The 24,880-nt window shown below is 34.8% G+C and overlaps 1 protein-coding gene across 2 annotated transcripts in view; it reads right to left on the reverse strand.

Annotated features, from left to right (window-relative positions):
- The window catches only part of AGMO (alkylglycerol monooxygenase), a 330,223-nt gene that overhangs the window by 156,775 nt on the left and 148,568 nt on the right, over positions 1–24,880 (reverse strand). For both annotated transcript variants that reach the window (XM_028117298.2, XM_088018484.1), the window contains 5 exons: positions 14,255–14,321; positions 11,691–11,756; positions 11,519–11,598; positions 7,728–7,862; positions 5,708–5,824 (listed from right to left, as the gene is read on the reverse strand). In XM_028117298.2, coding sequence (XP_027973099.1) covers positions 5,708–5,824; positions 7,728–7,862; positions 11,519–11,598; positions 11,691–11,756; positions 14,255–14,321 — 465 coding nt within the window. The remainder of the gene's footprint in view (positions 1–5,707; positions 5,825–7,727; positions 7,863–11,518; positions 11,599–11,690; positions 11,757–14,254; positions 14,322–24,880) is intronic.

Below are 24,880 nucleotides of genomic sequence, written 5' to 3' on the forward strand. Positions count from 1 at the left end.
TACGAATGAGATATTAATTCAAATTCCAAGCAGTTTTATGGTTGATTGTGTTTAGTATTATTATTAAAGGAGCAGTCTGATAGAGATCAAAGTTTGGGACAATACTAATAACATGAAGATATGTTTAATGTCACAGTTAATATTTCCTTATTTGTGTAAATGATATTTTTAATGTGCAAAGTCCCACTTAATTATATTTCTTTTATTTTTTTATTTTATTTTATTATGTTATGTTAGTCACCATACAATACATCATTAGTTTTTGATGTAGTGATCCACGATTCAATATAGTGTACATAAATTATATTTTTTCAGGGTGCCTAGGTGGCTCAGTCAGTTAAACGTATGCCTTCAGCTCAGGTCATGATCCCTGAGATCCTGGGATCGAGTCCCCCGTTGGGCTCCCTGCTCAGCAGGGTGTTTGCTTCTCCCTTTCCCTTTGCCCCTCCTCTCACTTGTGCTCTCTCTCTCACACACTCTCTCTCAAATGAATAAATAAAATCTTTTAAAAAATTATATTTTTCATTGTAACTCACAATAATCACTTTTCTGAATTCCTGAAGCCTATGCTTATTTTAACTACCTAGTTAAAATATCCTATAGTACACACATTACATTTATTTCGTCGCTTTCAGTTATAACTGATGCTCATTTTGGCTCACATTTCCTTTTTTTCACATTACTTCGGTTACCACCTAAAAACTTTAGGAAATTAAATTAAATCTCAATGGACTGCACTGGGAAACAAACAGTAGACAGATACTGGATATTGACTTGAGAGATTTCATATAAGACCTAAGCTAGATCTAATATGCACAAGTGACACTGTGTTATGAGAGTACCATTAAATATATTGATTTTTTTCAGAGTCTGTTAAAACATGTCAACATGAAAACATTAGTTATAAAATTGCAGTGCCCATAATATTTTACAGAATACAGCATACAGGGGAATTCAAAACTATAAAAATCTGTTCCCAAATTTATATTGGATATTCTCAGATGCATCATTAACTTGAAATATATCATCAAATAATCTGTGTTAAAATGTATCTGCAGTTAACTTTACTACACATTCTATTATAAGACTGTGAAATACTGAAACTCTTTTGAGTGTGTCTATTATTTAAAAGGATAGCATTGCCTTTACAGTTTTACTTTGGAAACACGCTAGTGTGTCCGTATTTTCATTTCAAACGTGTATTCATGATATCACCCCATGAACTGGACCCTGGCAGCTAAGGAATTGATTTCCCAAGCATTACTAAACCAAAATCAACATAGAAGTCTGTGGGTCATATCACTAAACTAAACACTATATATTTAAATGTATGCATTTCAAGTTTCAGGAAGAAAGGAATGTGCCTTTTACACCTTTGTGGTGGCCATCAAATTGTTTTTTTGACTCTCAAAGTTATTTATACAGAACTTGCACACATAAAACAAGTAAGTATTTATCTACTCTGGTATATGCATAAACAGAAAAGGCTGTGGGACCACAGCAGGGCCACCAATTACAAGTCAGCCACAACTTTTCTATGTGATTATTGGCTACAGTGAATCTGGAAAAAAAATATTGCTGTTGGATGTTAATGTCTTCATATGCTTTTAAACATCTCTGAGACTAGAAAGGCACTACAGAATCTTACAAATAAGCAACTTTTTTCCTAGTTGCACAGCATGTTTTTAGCAAAGAGAAACATATGTGGGAAACAAGCAAATACACCTTTCAAAATTAATTTGTGTCAGGAACGAAGCTGTCTCCAACTCTAATTCCAGTTTGGAAAGGATTTCAACACTTGGTGTTTCTCTTTGTCAATATATCTATAGGAGTTTCTGTTTTTTTGGCAGGAGAAAAATCTTGTGAAACCGTGCTGTAAGTTGCATCTTTTAATATACACTGTGTCTAGCTACATTTTTGCCCAGGAAGTACTCATACATGCCTAAACCATGAACTCTCTTGGTGAACTTAATGTCAAGGGTTTCTTTTTCAAAATCAAAATGGGTAAATTTCTAGTTTTGTTTCTATGAATTGGTATAATTTTTTTTGGTATTTTACTTAGTACAACTAAAAAATCATTAATGCAAACTGTACATTGATAAGTCTATCAGGAGTTAGATATTTAGATGCAGATGATCTAGCTTTTCTTCTGGTCTCCTTCAACCATGGAAACTCTATAAATACATGCATAATTCAGTCATTATTTAGGTGAAAAATTAAGATACCAAATTACCATAATGGTGAGACACACCTGCATTGCTAAGAGTGATTTGGTTCATGCTGCTTTTAAGAAAGCTTTGCTCCTGAAATAAATTCTTGAGTTCAAATTTTGTCTCATTTTGAAGTTAAAGGCAAATGAACCCAGCACAACATGGAACTGGTTTCATTAATTGTAGTGCATATACGAAAGAGCAAACAGTGAGCCAGTATGTTTCCTACCATCCTATTCGCAAGAATTTCTGGTCACTTCACAAAATGGAAATTTCTCAATTTCACTTCACAAAATGGAAACTAGAATTTAATTCATTGTTTTCTGTTATAATCAGAAAAGTCTATTAAATATTTTACTGTCGTTTTTGTAAAAATATTCTCTTTGGACAGAGAGCAAATATGAACTTATCCTTCAAAATTGGGGTCACTACTTGTTACAATGTTTGCTTATTTCTCAATTTCACTTCACAAAATGGAAACTAGAATTTAATTCATTGTTTTCTGTTATAATCAGAAAAGTCTATTAAATATTTTACTGTCGTTTTTGTAAAAATATTCTCTTTGGACAGAGAGCAAATATGAACTTATCTTTCAAAATTGGGGTCACTACTTGTTACAATGTTTGCTTATTAATTTTAAATGCAAACTCCACAAATACGTAAGAATAATACCAATCAGTAAAGTATTTAAATAAGGTTAAAAATTAAAATGGGCTTTCTTTAATATATTATTCAGTAATGTTTATGATAACTTTCTGTAAACCTATTTTACTTAGTAGGACACACTGTGCCACACACTATTGGCAGCCCAACCAGGAAATAGCCCCCATTTCTTCTGTACTATTACTATGGCTGATTTTATCCAGGTATAAGGAAGAAATGTGCTCAGGGGGGAAGTGAACTCTTTATCCTTGGTATAATTCATTCATGGTTAATTTATGAGCTTGTGTTAGTTATTGGTTCAGTGTGGACATGTGAATTCGTCTTGAATAATGAAACATGAAAGGACATTTGCTGGGAAATATTCTGGGGCTTTTTTTCCTCCTTCTTAAAGAAAATGAAATTTATAAGATGCTATAGAAGAGGTGAACTTGCTGCTTTTGGTCACAGTCTGGGAGTACAGCAGACTGAAGTTGCTGTCATTATCTTAATGATAATGAAAGCCAAGAGAATGATAGAGAAACCTTTTCGGAAGCTCTACATGTTTGAACTGACAAACTAACCAACCGCAGAAACACCTGCCCCTGAATTTCCAGTTATATTTAAGACACATTTAATTGGATATTCTGTTTCTTAGAGCAGACGATATCTAAAAGACCCGCATGCCGTAGACAGTTTAAGTAAGGGCACCCCACAGGAAAGTTTACATGTTACTATGCATTTTATAAGTGTTTAAAGAATATTTTTTTGAAAACAAGTTTAAGTCATGTATTTATTAGTGAGAAGGATTTATAAATATCTAACATTTGTTATTTTTGCTTACTCAAATCTATTTCCCTTTTTCTATGTACTATAACCTAATTAATTTTCTTTTAAGCCATTCTTTTCCTCCTCTCTGATCCTGAGGATCCTGCGGAGCTGATTCTGTTCTCCCATTCATAGAGTGATGACATTGATTGGTTCCGTGATATCCAGAGCATTAGACTCCAACTTGGAACCTTCACTTCTGGGATTCTTTGTTTGGCAGTATTTAAAACCAGAGCTGCTGGTAGCCATCTAGCCACCACGAAGGCTGAGAGTCTGTAGGAGAATCTGCACTGAGAAAAACATAGCTGCAGGAAAGAATGAGAAAGTTCCTGATGACATTATTTGACTCATTGGATCAGCACTGCCTGATGAAGAAATAGTCCCAAACTCTTCAGTTATAGGAGTTAATAAATTTACCCTGGGTTGAATATCTCTCACATACAACCAGCGAGTCCTACCTAACACACCCAGTAATCTATTTCAAGTAGGCTTCTTTCTTATAATTCACGATATAGGATGTATGGAATAATTGTAATTGTTTCAGTGGAATTACTATACTAGGATTATTTATTTATTTATTTATTTATTTTTTAAAGATTTTATTTATTTATTTGACAGAGAGACAGAGAGAGAGCACAAGTAGGCAGACAGGAAAGCAGAAGGAGAGGGAGAAGCAGGCTCCCTGCTGAGCATGGAGCCTGATGTGGGGCTCAATCCCAGGAGGCTGGGATCATAACATGAGCCTAAGGCAGCTGCTTAACCACCTGAGCCACCCAGGCTCCCCACTATACTAGGATTATTAAAATGGTATGTAATTATTAAAAATGATTCTGTAGGGTTTATATATTAAATTATTAATAGTAATCCTATGGTAGATATATTTTTTCTGCATGTATTATTTATTAATGTCTGTTAGTATGGAGTTTTCATGAACTGATACCTGTAAATAGCACAGACTTATTCTTTGAAAAAAGTTAATTTGTTTTGGTTGAATTCACTATCCACCAATCCATCTGAATTCATTTAAATTTTTTTTGATTCTTCCATCTTTTTTCTTCTTTTGGACTTTTCCACACTATTCTTTATGTCTGAAGATTACTTGTCATGTTTTGTTTTTATCTCATTGTCTTTTAGCACTGTATAGTGGTTCATTTTTTTAAGTAATGGATGACTCTATTTATTAATGCACTAATTCTCTCTTAATTTGCCCTTAAACTGCTCTTCAAATCATTGACTTTCTCAGGTCTATTATCACATTTTCGTGTGCTAGAAGTTTAACATGAAGATTTTTAAATGAGTCTTATGATTTTTGATAGTCTTGTTCTTAAGTTTTCATAATTTTAATTGCTTTTTAATTTCATCTTCGCCTTCTTCAAACATACTAAATTTACTAAATTTATGTTTTACTTTAATTTCCAACATCTGTTGTTTTTGAGAGTTTGATTCTGTTGTTTGTTGTTTCTGCTAACGCTTTGTCGTGATGGCTTGCTTTCTCCCAGTGTGTTCCCATGTTGTTTAACTCTGAGTTCATCATCGCTGCGACTTTATCTGTGGGAATATTCTGACACTTGAGTTCAAGGGGATTGCTCCGAGCATGCTTTGGACATGGTTCTATTAGTCACGTGAGACCTAATCTGAGAATACTTTGAACTATATTCTTAATTTAGGTTTATAAATCAACAGTTAGCATAAATCCTGGGACCCATCCCTGTGTGAGGGCTGGTTTGTGGTTAAAAATTCTCAGGGAAGACTTTTTATTCTGCTTCCCCAAAGCCTAGTCAATGTCTTTGGCAGACCATTTGATAGATATTCCTCACAGGAACACTTTGGATATAATCAATTAATTTATATGTAATAGTCTAGGAGAATTAACTTACCTGTTTAAATGGGGGATATTGCCAACGCTGAAGCCGACATTACAGAAACAATAGAGCACAGCTATAATATGGGGGCCAACTTCCACTTTCAGACCAAGTGACAGATAGTTTTCTCACAAAATTTCCTAGGTATTTAAAATGGATACCACTTACAGCTTTATCCGCAAAGGTCTCTTCATAAAACGCTAGCATTAAAGCAGACTGTACAACTGCATAGATCTTTAAAAGATGAGACACCGAGGATGAGAAGGGACATTCTTCCCCCGTGATCTAGGAAGACAAGGAAGACATCTTTTCTTTACGTTGCCCCATGGCCGACTGCCCTCACTGAAATTCACACTAAGCAGAGAGGAGATGGACACAAAGAAAAGAAAAGTTTTGCTACTCCTTTTTTTAAATTTTTTCCCCAAAATGAATCTAACATTCTCTTGTTTTTGGATAGAAAAACGTAAAAGTTCAGAAACTTGTTTTTCATTTCAGAAGCATCATGATTTTGATTTAGTCTGCTTTATAATAAACCAGTGTAAGAATTGAGTTAGCAGTATGTACTGATGATAAACAACCGAAATGAACGTTAAAATATGAAATATGAAAATAGGAATATGTGAGTATGTTCATGATTATACATGAAAGTAAAGAAAAAGAAAAAATGGAAGGTTATTTTACTAATGGAGATAATCATGCCTCAGAGGGAAATATCACTTTATTGGCAACAACTTTCCTAAACTATAGAGTTTCCCAGAAATACTACAATTCTACTTTTATAATGCAAATTTAGGCACAAATATTACTTTAGAATATTCGCTTTGGATTATCTATTGGAAAAATAGAAGAAATAATAAATGGACCATAGTTAACTAAATTTTCTGAGCTGAAATAAGGGAATTATTTTCATCTAATCAGGTTAGCTCATTGTTACAAGACTGATTATGAACAACACTAAAAACATCTGGGAAATTTCAGCATAGCAACTTTCATAACTGGATAAGAAAATATTCTTATTTAGATCAAGATTTTTGAAAAATAACAATATTCAAATAAAAACTGATTTTATTTCCTTGTAATATGGGCTAATTTTGATATTCACAATTATCTTTGATATAAACAATAGTTTACTCTTTCTATTGCTTTTAGATTACTTAATGACAGTTATTATAAGGAATTACAATATATATCCTAAGGATTGGAAAGAAATTTCTTTTTATCATCTCTATAAGAATTCCAGATTAAAACTGAATTTTTCATTGGGTTTCCAGGATTTTAAATCTCCACTACACTTACTTTTGGGTTTTAATGTGATTTCTGAATTTAATACTACTACTACTCTACTAGCGAATGGGTAAAGTTATGGTCTAATCTAATAACCACATCACCTTGGTGTGACTTTAGACCTTCCATTCTAGAGACTTCATTTCTTTTTTTAAATTCAGTATAGTTACATTAGTTTCAGGTATACAACTTAGTGATTTGACAAATTTATACCTTATGCTATGTTCATCACAAGTATAGTTGCCATCTATCCTGATATACCACTACTACAATATCCTTGACTATATTCTTTATGCTGTGACTTTTATTCCTGTGACATAACTAGAAGTTTGAATCTCCCAGGCCCCTTCATTCATTGGCTGTACCAATTTACATTCCCAGCAACAGCATATGGGGGATTCTTTTTCTCCACATCCTCACCAACACTTGTGATTTCTTGTCTTTTTTATTTTAGCCATTCTAACAGGTATAAGGTGATATCTCATTGTGGTTTAGATTTGCATTTTCCTGATGATTAGTGATGTTGACCGTCTTTACATTTTTTTCATTAATAAAATGAAGGCTACACTGAGTTATCTTTAAGGCTCCCTCCATCTCTACTGTTTTAGGATTCTGTGGCCAAGCGAATGTGTTTTTGCATTACATAAAGGCTCTTTGCTGTAGGTTTTAGTGTTTCTGCCCCCAAACCATGCTCCCCGGTAAGAGGCAGTGTCTGCCTGGGAGAAGGCACCATTCTTATTGGCCCCTAGGTAGTTTCTAGTCAGTAAGTTGTGCACCAAAGGGCAGTATCTACCTAAGAGAACATCTTTTTTAGATCTGCATGAAGTCAACATACATACAGGCTGACTGTAGACCTGGCAATATGATACTAATCTTCACCATCACCAACATGAACTCTATTTACCTCTGGGATTTCTTCACTCAGTCCAAGTCTTGGTTTACCTGGACCCCATCCTGGTCCTTTAAATATGACAGAAAACTTGTTGAAGAATCCAGGTGTGGCCCAGAATGTAGTCCATATGTAAACTAAATGGTGGAACTAGAAGAATAAAAATATAGCTTATTTAAAATAAGAAAAACACATAACAAAAATATAAAGTATAATTAATCATACATTTTATTATTCAATGCAATTTATATTTTTTTCTGTAATATACAGGTTATGTATCATTTGCTTAATATAGATTAATATGCAGTTGCATATTGTAATTCATTCTATTCATTCCGTGTCCCTTAAGTGTGTTCTTGTCAATATTTCTGAAGCTGCACAAAATTATAATTTTGAAATTTTAAAAAGAGGACAATTGGGTGCCTGGGTGGCTCAGTCGTTAAGCGTCTGCCTTCGGCTCAGGTCATGATCCCAGGGTCCTGGGATCGAGTCCCGCATCGGGCTCCCTGCTCAGCGGGAAGCCTGCTTCTCCCTCTCCCACTCCCCCTGCTTGTATTCCTGCTCTCGCTGTCTCTCTCTGTCAAATAAATAAATAAAATCTTTAAAGAAAAAATAAAATAAAATAAAATAAAAAGAGGACAATTATTTAGAAAATCAGCAAAATAGAAAAAATGAGTTGAGTCTTTGCTTCCAATGGAATTAATTTAGCAGCTTGTGCACTCAACATCTGTGTCTAATGGCATTATTTCTAAAGTCTTGCTAAATGGATACTAATGTTGAACATGGAAACATATTACAGATTAAAAAACAGCCCTTTATTTACTGTACTGAGCTTTAGACAATCATGTCTACAATTGAGGAAAAATATTCAAAGCCATCTCTGAGTTTTATAGTAGGAATTCACATTCTGTAAATAACACTGTACATGTGACAGGTACAGAAGTTAAAAGTATGCTCACACATAAGAAGTACTCAGTAAATATTAGCTATTAGGGTAATTGGTTATTCCATACATGTGATAGTAATGCATCATAGGATTTAAAATAGTCCCAGAGCTATAGACTCTAATGCTGACTTCTATTATAAGTGAAGTAATAAATTAATGTAGAAAGAAGTTTTGGCTCTATGAGAATTTGTGGTCCTACTGGCATTTTCATTGTCTCTTAAAGAGTTTAAACTGCTAGGATTATAAAAATGGTTTTAAAATTTCTTGAAACATTACAATAAGGAATCTGAAGCAATTAATGAACAATGTAGGGTTTAGTGGAGGAGATTTTGAGGAAAAGGGAACTGTCAGATGGAAATTTACACTGGGCCTTAATAATAAAAAATAATAACAATACAAAATATAATGTGCTTAGGAGTTACAACACATATTAATATATGTATCTGTTCTGTTATTTTGAAAACTGACTTCATTTTATTTATTTTTAAATATTTATTTATTTATTTTAGAGAGAGAGCACGAGTGTGGGGAGGGCAAAGGGAGAGGGAGAGAGAGAGAACTTCAAAAGGACTCCCTGAGGAGTGTGGAGCCCAATGCAGGGCTCGATCAGTCCCAGGACCCTGAGATCATGACGTGAGCCAAAACCAGGAGTCTGACACTCAACCGACCGAGCTACCCAGTTGCCCCTGACTGCATTTTATTGCTCTCATTCTAGATACAGGCCATGAGAAATATATGGTAACATTTTAAAATAAGGAGTACTTTCTTACTTGTCTTCCAACGCCCTGAAACTCCCGGACTCCAAAGGAGAGCAAAGTGAGTGTCCTATGCTTAATAATAAAGAGGAAAAAAAATAAAAAACCCTCTCCAACTAGTGGGGGCCATCTTACTTGCTTTTGATGCCTCTGAGGGAAAGGTGAGAAATTTGGCTGAATATAAAGGAATACAAGTGAAAGTTAGTATATGTTTTTGTAGATTTAAGAACTCCTAATTAACACAACGTGCCCATATGACATTTTGACAATGTAAGCGAGCATCTAGAAGCCTACGCCTCAGATACAGTTGTGATAACGAAATGTTTCCATGAGGACAGAGGCCTGGGGCACTGAACCTAACATAGATTCAGCAGCCGCTCATAAATACTGTGGTTGTCTGAATACTGGGTCCTTCCAAATCCTAATCATCCAACTCCTTGCTGTGCAATTTTCAGTCTCCCATTCGGTCTCAGATATGAGCCCCTTTGCCTCAGAAGCGTACACTCCCAAAGCCTTGATCCTCAAAGGAACAGCCAGGGAACAACAGGTTTGGCATCTCCTGGGAGCTTGTTAGGAATACGGAATGTTGGACACACCTCAGACTGACTGAACAGAATCTGCAATTTAATAAATCCTCTTATGATTCATAGGCACATGAAGTTTCAAAGGCTCCCTCCAAAAGGACAGAGACCAAGTTGGCTATTTCCTTTTTAATGTCCTTATTACAGAGATATGACTATACCACGTAAAGTGGTAGCTCTCAATGTGTTATTTTTAAATTAACTTCAATTCCCTAAAGTTCCTTATTAAGAAAGTACTGTGAAATATTTGTTAATACTCTCCTGAGAGATATATTTTTAGTAATGTACAACAGAGAGAGAGAAAGACAGAGAAACAGAGAAAAATGGCCTATGATTGAGAAGGAAGAAAATAATCAAGTTTTCAGTTTGGAAGTGTGAGATAAAAATATCTTTCATTTGAAAAGTGGAGGAAATTTGTGATGGTTTATTCTGTACATAGGCAGCACAGTGTGAAAGTTATTGAGCTAGATGAGTCTCGGACTTGGCCTGCAACCCTCCTTGGTTAAACTTGCTGTGGGTAGCTGGTTGACTTATTTAAATCCTGGCAATTTCAGTTTCATCCTCGAAAAAAATGAGGATAAAAAGAATGACAGTCTCATAAGGTTTTAGTAAGGGCTACCTTAAACATTTGTGCGGAGTGGTTAGCAATACCCTGCTCATAGTAAAAGTTTAATAAATGTCACTTTATTTTGTTATTTTAAATTTCTTAAAAACTTTCAAGAAAGAGGTTCAAAAAGCAGACCCCACATGAACCTGTAATTTCTTCCCTTACTGAATGCTGCAAACCTGGTCCCCTGTACAGAGCTGTTGCTGACTGACCGTTTTGGTTTTTTTCAAGCATTCTTATCTTTTTCTCATTTACTAGTTCCTAACCCCAGGAGTGTTTGTGGTGGTCTGTTGCTGATGGATCGGAGCTTCACAGACATTCCTCATTTCTCTAGTGCCAGCCATTGAGATCAGTGAACAACCAATACCACATGTCTAACAGAAAACGGGTCCAGTGCAACAAGTCTTAGCAGGTGAGGTAATGCGCAGACCTAACCAACTCATAATAGCTCCTGACATTTAGGTCCAAGAAGAGTAGGGCAAAGGCCTCATGTTGAATTTCTAACCAGATTCATGCAGCCTTGAAGCAAATATTTTTCTTACTGTGGTATCAGCCTTAATTATGCATTTACTACTGCTCCTTCTGAATACATGAATATATTTCAGGTCTGTGCTGAGAAAGAAATATGTTTGCTAAAGAGCTATTTTTAAAAAAAATTCTCGGTAGTAGATATATTTAAGAGTTCTTAATGAGTTCTTTTAATGAGTTGTTTTCAAATGCATTTTACCCAAGTTGATTCAAGATTTTGTTGGAGTGCCAGAGTTACTTTCAACTTCTTTTATGGTTAAAAAAAAAAAAACCCTTATTTTCAGGATAGTGTAATGTACTTTTGCCTTTCAACAACTGATCTTTCTTTTCACTATAAGATTTATGAAAGGATATAATCAATTCAGAAAAAATAAAATCAGTTACATTACCTGCACCTTGAATGGTTCGAATGTATTAATGGGATGTGTTAGGCCATATACAACTTTCTCATTCTCTGCCTCAAATGTCCCTGGAAGATAAACATTGAAGGATATGATCTTTGACTTTTTGTGAGTTAAGGAGCTAAGTTACTATTTTTAAATTCATATACATTTTACTTACCAAAAATTCTATCCCATATAATAAGAACACCGGCATAATTTTTGTCTATGCAATAACGGTTTCTGCCTATAAAACAAAATATTTAAAAAGGGGCTTTTTTGAAAAATGAAATTATGCTTTTGAAACATCTTATTGTATTTTAAAACCCATGCACAAAATTAAGACTTAGCAACAAAATGATTTTCCTAGGAATCTCTTTTCACTGACATTAATTATTTGCTAGTTAACTGCTTTTATTGTATATTTTTGAGTTAATTTTACTAAAAAGAGCAAAGAATTCCTTAAAACTACATATATTTAGAATTACCCCAGAATTTAAAAAAAATGTTTTTGCTCATAATTTTCCAGTTTTTTAGAAATCTGGGATAATTCTAAGTAATTTTACTTTAAGATTATCAAAGAGTAATAATTAAAAATTAAATGGCCCACAAAACAAAGGCAATAGAAAATAAGATAAGTAATATATGTATATTTGCATTTTTTTTTTGAAATGAGTTATCTCTACCCCTTTTCTCTGCATCTTTTCCAGGAAGAAAATTTTCTACTTAAAGTGAGACTTTATTATTTTTTTAAAATCATAAAAGACATAAGTGAAAATTAAACTACCCTTGATTATTTTTATCAACACAAAACATATATATTTTTCCTGCTCCAAAGTATTCAAATTATAATTTAAATGGAAATAGCTAGGCGTAGTTTCTTTAATAAAAAAAGTTGCATAAAGAGATACACTATATCCACATGAGTGTAAATTAAAGGAAAAAGAATATTAACCTACCAAGCCACTGCTCCAACAAATTCAACTGTCTTTATGTGTTATTTCATTACATGCCTTCTGTACAAGTAAATATATGTTTAAAAGTGAAGACATAAGAGACAATCTTCCCCAGTGCGAAAGTAGTGTGGGGCTGGCTACACACACAGACATACAACCCATTGCCATATGTGGGCTAAGCAGTGGTTCTCTGTTGGGTGGGGAGAACATTTTGCTTCTCAAGGGACATGTGGCAATGTCTGAAGACTGCTGAGAGTCACAACTGGGGGCAGATATTATTTGCATCTAGTATGTAGAGACCAACATCCTATAATAGGGTAGTCCTACCCCTAACCTCCCACCTCCGAATGAAGAACTGTTTGGCCTAAAACATTAATAATGCTGGGGCTGAGAAACCCAGATACAAAACAACATAAGTGGGAAGGTACCCTAAAGTCAAACAGAGAACACTAGCAACTATTTATTCTTCAATGTGAACTTATTCTTCTCCACTCCTTATGTTTCCTTTTATGTGAAGGAAGAGTCTATAACCCTTGGCCTTTCCAGCCCCTCACTAACAATCCCCTTGGGGTTGGGGAATGCCTATGGAGTTTGGATTTTTTTTTTTTTTTTTTTTTAGAGATGGGGGTGGTGAGGCGGGGGTGGGGGAGAGCATGAGCAGGGGTGGGGAGCAGGAGAGGGAAAAAGAGAATCTTAAACAGGCCCCATGCCCAGTGAGGAGCCCATCATGGAGCTGATCTCATAACTCTGAGATCATGACCTGAGCCAAAATCAAGAGTCAGCTTAACCAACTGAGCCACTTAGGTGCTCCAGGAAATGCCTATGGAGTTTGGAAGAGGAAACTGAGCATCTGCAGCCTGACTCTGCCGTCTCCTGTTCCTTGACAGGGAAGGGTGTGGCTTATGCTTCCATCTGCTCCCTGCCAGGAGGAAAGGGACCTGCAGATTGGGAAGGCAGGCCGGCAGTATTCCAGTGCTGCCTCTGGTGCCTGGAAATTTGTAAAAGAAGTACAATAATATTTATTATTTTATTACTGTCTTCCTTCTCTCAACATTGTGTTTGTGAGATTTATTCAGGCCATCCCAAGTTGCAATAGTTTGGACATTTTTATTGCTATAAAATTCCCCATTACAGGCATAGTCTATAATTTCTCTATTCTGCTGTGATAAACATTTGAATTTCATCTCTATTTTTTTCTATTACTAATAATCCTGTTATGCACATTCTTGTACAGGTCTTTTGGTGCACACATGTAAACATTTTTGTGAAGTCTTATGCTGTCTTTAAACCTTAGGCACTAGCCACATGGGGTTTTTTCTTTGTCAGGCTAATGCAGTTCCCAGAATTTAGGCAAGAAAGTGAACTGCTGTTTATTAGGCTTTCCTGAAATCCCAACAATTTTCAAGACCAGAGAGAGGCTTTCTGGCTGTGTATAGGGGTGACCCTCAGCATTGGGTCGGGAAGTGACCTTCAACTGACTCCTTCAATGTAGAAAGTATGCATCCCCTCAGGTGGTTAACTCGAATCCCCTCAGGTGGTTAACTCGTTTTCCATTACAACTAAGGAGATCGAGGCAAAAAGGAAAATCCAAGAAAGGTGTTTTTTGTTTTGTTTTGTTTTCTTCCCCCTCCAATCTTTGCTTTGGAAATGAGGCTTGTCCAGGTGCAGTGGAAGAAATGATACCTATTTATACAGTGAATGGTGACTATGCTGAATAATTGTGATAAAGATACAAAATAATACTGTTTCTAAAGAAATGAAGAAGGAAAAAAAGATCAAATTTCCTTACCGTGATGAACCCTATGATGGCTAGGAGTATTAATAATCAGTTCCAAAGGACCAAGGTTATTGATGACCTGTTTAAAACAAAAGCAATATTTATATTTATACACATAGGTATCAATAAATGTGTGTATATATTCACATTAAAAGCCCACATGGATTAAGAGATATTTCAAGTTTCAAGGTTGGCCTCAGAGTCAGAAGAAGTTTCTCTCCTTCCTGGTGTTCATATAAAAATAACAATAAGCTATGGGGCACCTGGGTGCCTCTGTCAGTTAGGTGTCGAACTCTTGATTTCGGCTCGGGTCGTGATCTCAGGGTTGTGAGATCGAGCCCAGCATTGGGCTCACACTGGGTGTGGAGCCTGCTTAAGATTCTCTCTCTCTCCCTCTGCCCTCTGCCCTTCCCCCTCCCTCTCCCACACATTGTGTGTGTGCAATCTTTCTCTCAAATAAATAACAGTAAGTTTTTAAATCTATACTGAGAGGCAGTATGGTAGTAGACAGTTTAAGAGTTAGGCTGCCTAAATTCAGTTCCTGGAACCTCCATTTATTACTATGTGATCTTGGGAAAACAATTTAAGCTTTTTATAATTCCATTTCCTCATGTTTAAAATGGAAATGTTAAACAATATCTACATAATAATATTCTGAGTATTACAAACAGTATGGTAGTTATAGACTACCACCTTCAAGGCACACTCAGGTCTCATGTCACTTCATGTTCTTCACCTTTCAGCTGTGTCTTTGTTGATTTATGGTAACTAGCACATAACTAGGGAAGGGAAAACATAGTATTACATTTGCTTTCTGGATAGTTGAGGGTTGGTTTCACCCAATACTTAGCCATGTAGCAACAGCTGTTACCTCCTGCATTAGGGTGATTCTGCTTATTCACATATAATCCTGAATGGTCTTTTACCTGTAGATGCACCATCTTTGAGTCCATTTTAGAGGCACAATTAAAAATGTTTACTTTAATTATGATCTAAATGGATTTGTTAGAGCCTACTAATGACAGAATCAATACACTGTTATATTTTAAGAAATTATTCACCTCTAGAGCTAATTTCCATTTGAGGATATATGAAGAATAAAGGAGTAAGTTAAATGATGCTTAAGGAGAAAAAACATCCCCTGACAATCATGACACACTGACATGAATTGGCAACAGGTCAGTGGTACAGGGAAAAAAAATAGATAGGACTGCTCAAGATAAAAAGATATTTAAGTTACATAACAGCCAAATGGAGTGATCTTATTTTTAATACTGGTTTGAACAAACCAAACAAAATAGACATTTTATAGGCAATGAGGGTTAAGACAATGATTATATACAGGGTTATTACATGATAAAAAATACTGTTTTTATTGAAAATTATGTTGGAATTGTCATTGTGTAGGAAGATATAATTGTTTTTTTTAGAGTTGTATAACTGAAGTATACATGACATGAGATCTATGTTTTGCTAAAAGATACTTGGCAATGCATTAAGAAAAAAAAGGGATAACTAGTGAAAATGAATCAAAATCACAATGATTTTTTAATTGAAATGATGGATATACATAAGTGTATTCTATTATTTTCTCTACTTTTCTGAATGTTTGAATAATTTTAAGATAAAATTTTACATAAAAGCAACTACTACTCTAGTAATACACAATAATGTGTATTATTGTCTAGATAATAGACAATATATAATATTGTCTATTTATCTATTTTTATTTTTTATATTTTTTATATATATTTTTTATATAAATATATATAAAATAAAATATATATATAAATATATATAAAAATAAAAATATATTTATAATTTATAAATATATGTTTTATATATTTATCTAATATATAAATAGATAAACTAGAGTCAGCCAGTTGAAAAATATTAATAGATCTCCTCTAAAGTCCCAAACAAATTTCTAGATTGCAACTCTTTATATAGCGGGGTTTAATCATGTTTTGGCAATCTCTGACAGACATTAAAACACCCAGTTAAAAATTGCTCTGCAAATCTGAACAGCTGCAGTAGTCACACTGTCCCCAGCTTGTGGGGTCCTGTACCCTCTTGAGGTAGAAGCTGCAGGTGCCACCACCATCTCCTTATTGAACCCACTGTTTACACACTTGAAAGAAGCAGTCCTTGCCTTCCATGCTGCTGCCAAGCTTCTAAAGGAATTTCAGTTTCTGTTACGGGACAGAAATGTTGCATGCAAATGATGTGTAATATTTTGTGTCCTATATTGATTTAGACTCCCTCCCTCCCTCCCTTCATTCTTCTTTGTCTCCTTCCCCACCCCCTCTTCTATCTTGGAGTTTTATCACCATTTAAAATTATTTCCATGAGAAATATACTATGAGCTCCAAACAACAGACTTTTTGGTTAACTCATAGAACAGAATTCCATTTATACCCAAAGAACTATCTGTATTTTTTTTAATTTAGGAGTTCAAAATACTGTGAATATGTAGCACTTACATCAGACTACATTCCTATCAAATAAGCCACAAAAGGTATTATCCCACAAATAGAAGTACTAATGACCAGGGATTGGGATGGGAATAAGTAGAAATAGCCCTGTATTTTATTGGACTCCATTGCTTTGTACTTGGTGGAAAAATATTTGTTAAGAAGAATGGTGATGGATAGAGAACAAGAAAGTGGGGTTTCTCAGCAGTCAGAACATTGAAATCTGATGCTCTGTTCGGGCTTTGTATCTCTGGCAGAGAACCAGATGGAAAAGGAGAAAACCATTTTATCCTTGTTTGTCTCTTTGGTGCCTAACATATGTTACAAAAACAGACAACAAAAGGGGGTGGAGGAGACTACACTGACCAGCTTCTGCTACCCAGATGCATTTCTGATCTTTGGTCCTGGCATGTGTGCAGCCGGATTTAAAGCCACAAAAATGAATCAAAATGAGTGCATTCAGATGATTGGAGCCTTGGCTGAGTGCATTATTATTATTATTTTTTAATGTCAAGCATTTTTCCTCAAAGAAAATCTTCTGCTCCTACAGGCTAAAGCATGGTGATATCAATATTGAAAGTACCCTTTTTTTTTTTTTAAAGTTAAAAGCCAAGTACAACACAGGCAACCACAGTCAATTTCCTGGTAGTGCCTATGAGGACCTTGGAGCTGAGGAAGACCACCTCGGTGTGGGAGATGATTCATCATTCAGACAGCCCAGTCAGAACCTCTTTTGGAGAAAACTCTTCTAACTCAAAATCATGGAGAAGTCATCAATAATTAATATGGGTTGAGCATAATGACTTAATTATTGCCCACTTTTGCAAATTCAGTCATTTAGCAATTCAACCACATCTAGCTTTGAATAACTTCCTGAAAATATGTTACTGTGGAAATTACTGCAGCTTTTCTCATTTTTAGAGTTATTTTTTCCTGTCTTATTTTTTAAGATTTAGATGAATTAATTTAAATGATGAAATTTTATAACCTATAGAGGACTTAAAAATCATATAGTCCCATACTCTGTTATTTTTAAAAAAGCATTAAAACCGTAGCTCAGAGAAGTTAAATTATTAGTCCAAGTACAAACAGCTCAGAAGAAGCACTAGAGTCTTCTTGATTTCAACTGAAGATTCTTTCTATTTTTCTATTATATTGCTTCTAAGAGATACAGAAATATCTCCATCAAATAAAAGTAATTTAAACTTTTAGAAGTTTCATGGACAATAACTAAATGCCTTTTTTTCTTTAAGATTTTATTTATTTATTTGACAGAGAGAGATAGCGAGAGCAGGAACACAAGCAGGGGGAGTTGGAGAGGGAGAAGCAGGCTTCCCGCGGAGCAGGGAGCCTGATGGGGGCTCGATCCCAGGACCCTGGGATCATGACCTGAGCCGAAGGCAGATGCTTAACGACTGAGCCACCCAGGCACCCAACTAAATGCTTTTTTACTACATTCCAGTCAAAAGAAATCCAAGTATTTATAAAGAACCTGGACACTTCAGATTCTAAACTGCCCCCTCATGGGATTTTAGGAACTTCTAGTGTTTCTTAGGTCCCCAAAGCAATGGTCTGTCTTGTAAACTGTCATTTTCTGTCAGGGTTTTAGAACCTGAGAACATGGATGCCTAGAAAGGCCATGAATGGTCTTCAGAAAGTCAAGAACACCCTTAAGGGTTATGCCAAATTTTATGAATATGTACTGCTGGGTATTTTTCTGGGAGGAAACTACTGTTTTCATCATATACTCAAAGGAGTAGATGAGTCCTCAGAGGTTAAGAACCAGTGTTTCAAACAAAAGTCTTTATATTATTTCTTCTCCCTTCTTATTTAAATTGTGTTTTCAGTTTCCATACCATTAATATTTGGATGCTAATTTCTCAGCCTAACTTCAGAAACTAATATAAACATTTTTTTGCCTATTTCTTGAAATCATTGTTTTCCAAAAGGATCATTTCTTGAGCTGTTTTTATATGTATAATAATAAATTATTATGAAAGTAACAATTGTATAATAATAAGCTTCATCCATTCTATTGATTAAATTTTATCCAGCAGAAGTGCTCTGGATCTTTTGCTGTACTGGTCACAAACTCATTTCTCTCCCCACAGTTTATGGCAGGGGTGGGGAAAACAGTTAAATATAAAAGCAAGAGAACAGGACCCATAAGACACTGTTATCTTCTCATCATGTCATTGTCCTCAACAAAAATAAAGTGACCTCAAATGAAAGCCTCCTCATAATGAACTAAATGAAGCCCAAAACATGTCGAATTCAAAGTTGTTCAAACTCTTCCTCAAGACAAATTTCCAATGTTCTCTTTCTTCTGCCTCAAAGACCTTAATCTCCCAACTCGATCTGTTGGAATCCTGCTGTTCCTTCAAGTCCTACCTAAATTTTGAAACACTCTTCTTGATTTTTCTAATGAGAATTTGTTTGCCTTTTTCTGAATATGTATTGAGACATCACTAATTTTTATGTCATGCTACTCTGATTTCTAGTTATTTGTATTCACTTTCTATACAATGTTGAAAGTTCAACGAGGACAGAAATGGCACCTTACTCCTCTTCAAGGTTCTCACAGTACATGCAACATCGACTTACATATAGTGACTGCCCAACAAGATTATATTGAGCAGATAAATCCACCTCACAGCCCTCCCCACCCTTCTGACTTTACAGTAGTGGTTCTCAAATGGGAATGACTGTGCTCCCAGTCTTTTGGCAATGTCTGGAGATACTTTTGGCTGTCACACTGGAGGAAGTGCTACTGGAATTTAATGAGTAGTGGGTTTTAGTGCTGCTAAACATCCTACAATGCACAGGACAGTAACCCAACATTGAAAATGCCCTCTGCTTCATGGGTATATGTGTCCTGCTGTGCTTCATTCTTTTTGCAGTCCCAGAGGGAAGCACTGCAAAATTTCTGTCTTCTAGTTTGGAAATTGGAGGGAGGGCTACATTAAGGAATGAACCTAGTGGTCATTCCCAAGGCTAGAGGCAAAAACATGAGTCTGGAGTGCCCTCAGCCTTTAAAGTCAAGAGAGCAAATCCAAACATGATCTGTGATCTAGTGATTGGAAAATTAAGATAAATAGCTAAAATGAAGGGGCCAGAAACCATTAACAGACAGACAAAAAACAGAAAAATAGAAAATCACAGGGTCCAGATAATGGGATAGTTGAATTCTGGTGATCATTGACAGGTGAATTTTTTGAACTATTTTTTATGTTCTCTCAGTACAGGTTTGTGAGGGCTTCAGTTTCAGTTAAAAGGAGCCAGAAATACACAATACAGTTTCTATATCGCCAAATGATTCTGAAATGTCTTTTGAGAATTCTTATAACCCTTCTCCCCGCTTGCCCTGCAGTCACATTTTGAATGAGTTGAATGACTTAGAGGCTTAAAAATTAGTGAAACTTCCACTGTATTTAGATTACTGTGCAGGAATAATTTTGCCCTAGAAATTGATAAAGTCAGTACATGTGGTAAATCAAATAATTAAATGTCCACTATGAATTGGTTGCAATTAATTCCTTCCACAGTGTAGCTCTCGGGAGTTTTCTGATTAACCTACATCACCTGAAAAACACACCTCTGTAGGTTTTTCCAATTGAAATTGAAAAAGCACTTAGAATTGAAATCTGTAAAGCATCAAAATAAATGTTCTAAATTAATGTACTGTCTGAAATTATTTCTTATAAAATTAACATATCTATTCTATACATTTCTTAGTTATTTTCACTGATTCTTCTAATTGGGAAATATTGACTGTTTAGGTTTTTGTAGTTCACTTAAGAGTACAGAAATGATTAACTAATGCACAAGTTGGAGGGCCAGGCTTGCTTTCAACAAAAATTCAGTTAATTAAAAAAAATAATTTTGTTTTTATGAATTGCTTGGAAAATGGCCTGTTCTCACCTCACTCTGACTATTGATGTAGAAGAGACTTTCTAAATCCATTTTAAAATGAAGCCTCTCAATTCTTTTCTTCTGTCTGGGAATGTCACATTATATTTCCACCCTTCAGTTTTTCTACCTTCAAATGGGTACTAAAAATACTAGAATATATTACTGAAAGGCTATGGGAATATTTGTAGCCACTTACTTTTCAGAAAGAAATCATGAGTCTATAGTTAATTATAAATTTCTTTCCAAATAAGACATGCTTACAAATATTCATGCTTCCTGTCTAAGAGGGAAAAAAAATCATAATAGGGAAAATATGTCCTAAGAAGCATGTGTTTTACAAAATACTCATTAACAATGAATGTGCCTACAATATGATTGATGCTAAGGAGTGACTGGGCTGGGGGTGAAGCGAAATGCTATCTCCATAGTAGGAAAATGCCTGCATTCAGATGAGCATAGGTTATAGGGACACCATTAACTCTAACTAGTCAAGACTTCTTTATAGCATCATGCATGATTAATGTTCCAGGGACCCATACCACTGTGGGCCTCCATGTTTCACTACAGTCAGTATTTAAGGGAAATACAAAGCCAGTTCTTAATACATTTATCATCTGATAGACAAACCACTGTCACGTTATATTTAACTAAGAATGATATGCTTGACATGTGGTCTGAAAATGGCAAACTTTTCAGGTAGATTAGTCACAAGATTCAATACAAACCCAAACTAAAATTAAATGAACTAATAATTATACCATGATCAGTTGTTTATTTTGTTGTAACTTACCTTCCTTCCTTACCTCTTTTCTTTCTTTTTCTTTCCTTCTTTTAACTATCTATCAACTAAGCATGTCTGCATGTACATTTATAAATAAAAAATTTGGAAAATCTTTTATTTGGAAAGAGCTTTAAAATAACTATAGGCTTATGCATATCTTTTTAAAAGTAAGTGGTTATAAATATTTCCATGACCTTTCAATTATACATTCTAGTGTTATAGCTATATTTACTCATAGAAAATCTGAAGGACAAATATATCAATGTATACACATAAATTTATCCTTATTAAATATATTTATCCTATATACTAAATATGTATTTGAATGCCAATCAACTATTTTAAGTACCAAATAACCAATAAGGGTTTTCTATTAGCATTGGAAGCTTTCAGATCATTAAAATTTGTATTTATAAATTTTTATTGAAGTTTCTTATTAAAAGATAGTTGCCTAACAAGCTCACCAAGTAGTCTCTTGTCAGCCAGTCCATTCATTCTGCAAAGACTTATTGAATTTCTCTGGACTTTACTAGGTTTTAGAGGTAAAAAGAAATAAACTGATACACAGGCACTTCCTGCAGGAAGCTTATTTACAGTCCAGTGGACTCTTCAATGGAAAGTTAGAACTATTTCAGAAAAAAAGGTTTTATAAAAAGTTTTCTTTTTCAAAAATTTTGTGTACTCTTGAGAAGGATGAGAAAAGCATTCATTTTTTTTTCCTTTTCTGGTACCATTGCACAGTACAGATATTTGTACTTAGAATCCATTCGAATTTATAATTGGCATAGAATTACCTAATAAGAAGCAAATTGAATTCTTTTCTGGCTCAAAAGCTAAAAATTACCTTTAGTAAAAATATATGCTTTTATCTAGACCCCTAGAGTGCAGCTTTGCAAAGAATCCCACTGATGGCTCCTGGAGAACACTTGTAGAGAGCTTTCTTTTGTTCATAAGCTTCTTCAACAGTCACTGTGCGAGGTTCATTTACTTAAGAGGTTATTTATTGAGTGCTTATTTTATGAAAAGTTCTATGTTAAGATATTTGGAGAGATCACAAAGTGGAATGGAGTTTACAATTTAGTTGCAGATCATTTAACTTATTCTTAAAGTTACAATGAGTGACGATGTCAGTTGTTATTGTTTGACAATATATAGGAGTACGTTTTTTACTATCAAGAAATTCTATAGCAATTCCTCATTTAAAGTTTGAGGAAAAGAATAAACTCCATGAACACTACAAGTTAACATATTAAAATAATTTTACTTCTTGTCCTGAATTAGTTGATTTTTAAACAGTCACTGTTCTTCTTGTTAAAAACTTAATCAATCTGAACATTTATGGATAAATTTATATTGTAGAGCATCTGGTGATGAAATGTAAAAATAAAATCTTAATTACCTCCCCCACTAGTTCTGCTATGTTAATTCAAGACAACACACTCAAGTATTTGGACAGATGGTGGTGGTGGCCATATTAACCTCTGATTTCTCTACAGGGAAGCAAGAGAAAGCAGAGCTCTTAGGATGTGTGCTTGTCTGCCTAGTTTCACACTTTGAAATCCTCGACAAATGCTGATTTATTCACAGCCAAATGTTTTCCTATCTGATTAGGCAGCTTTCTACTTCAGTAAGCATGTAATATGGAGGTAGCTGAATTTCCACACTGAGGAGTGAAAAAACAATATTTATAGTTTGGAAATAAAACAATCTGGAGGAATCAGGACTGTTGGGATCATAAAGAGCTTCATAGGGAGTAAATTTCTGATGAATCCATACCATAGGGTTAAAGAGTTAAAAGCTTAGTTTTAAGAAGAATGAGCCGAGGCTATGTTTATACAATAAACAGCAGTTTTAAAGGACTGCGTTTATAATAAATTATCTTGAAAGCTGATTCTTGTCATTTATGATTGTATTAATCCTCAAACAAGAGGACAAGAGCTAGACAAGTTAGCATTTTATTTGAATTTGTCTCGGCTTACATTTTAAATAACACTTTTGACTTTTCCTTGGAAAAACGCATGCAAGTAGCTACTGAATGTGTTCCTTAAAAAAGAGGTGGATTCCAATGGACTCTCTTTTTTTAAAACACCAATTAAATTGACAGAAGGGAAATAGGAAACATTCATAAGCATAACCATATAAAACTTCATTCTAGTGTAACAAAAATTTTATATTTACCAGTCTGGGTACTCAGGGAAAAAAGAACCACATTATTATCAGTAGTAGAAACATTATGTTAAAAAAAGGTAGCTAATAACCTGAAGGGTTAAGTAGTCTTTGTTTAAATATCCAGTCCAGGCATTCTTATAATACATGCTCCAAATACATAACTCATTCTAAAACTCACTACATTTTGATTACTATTTTAGTAATATTTCCAGTTTCAGGTATGGCTTCTACATTCATTAATCAACAAATATTAATGTATTACTATGTACTTGGAATTATCTAAGCATTAGATACTTCCATCAATAAAACATATAACTCTGCATTACAGAGTTTACAATCTCATATGACAGATCTCCTAATTGTTATCCTTTATAAATTTTGGTGTGTTAAAAAATATTAGCAAGTACTAATCTTTCAAAGTCAAATATAAAATGGATTTTCAGTCAGTAGATTAGAAGCTATAAGTATCTGTCTCAAGTTCATTTGCCCTGGTTTTTTTTTTAAAGATTTTATTTATTTATTCATGAGAGACAGAGAGAGAGAGAGGCAGAGGGAGAAGCAAGCTCCCAAGGAGCAAGGAGCCCAATGCGGGACTCGATCCCAGAGTCCTGGGATCATGACCTGAGCCGAAGGCAGATGCTTAACCTCTGAGCCACCCAGGCACCCTGCCCTGTTTTCATGTGCATACTTTCCTTCTAAGAACAAGCTAAAGTGTATTCCCTCCACTGTCTCTACAGGATTTTTTAAAATTAGCACATCCTGTCTTAGTTCAGGATGTTATAACTAAATACAATATACTGGATGGCTTAAAAAACAAATTTACTTCTCACAGTGATAGAGGCTAGGAGGTCCAAGATCAAGATGCCAGAAGATTCAATGTTTGGTAAGAGCTACCTTCTTACTGAGTCCTCTCTCTCATGGCTCTTCTTACAAGGGCACGAGTCCATCATGAGGACTCCACTCTCATGACCTGATTACCTCCTTAAAGCCCCATTTTCAAATATTATTACACTTGGGATTACGACTACAACACAGCAATTTGAAGGAGCACAATTCAGTCCTCTCTGATCTAAGTCTTGGCTATGAGCACTTGTTTCTCCTGCTCCTCTCCAATACACACATATATTGTAAAAAGTCTAGTTAACAAGATCAGTTCATTTGTTAATTAAAAAGATATTTGTTGATGGTCATCCAAGTTCAAGACAATGGGAAAACAAAGATGAATAAAACATAGTTTTGTCTTTAAGAAGTTTACTGTCAGCTCCCATATTCATGGTGCTGAATCTTCCGAATATCAATGTT

Source organism: Eumetopias jubatus, unplaced genomic scaffold (assembly GCF_037043125.1).
Source record: "Eumetopias jubatus isolate StellerSeaLion01/CBP00866 unplaced genomic scaffold, mEumJub1_p1.0 scaffold_14, whole genome shotgun sequence".
Classification (NCBI taxonomy): Eukaryota; Metazoa; Chordata; class Mammalia; order Carnivora; family Otariidae; genus Eumetopias; species Eumetopias jubatus.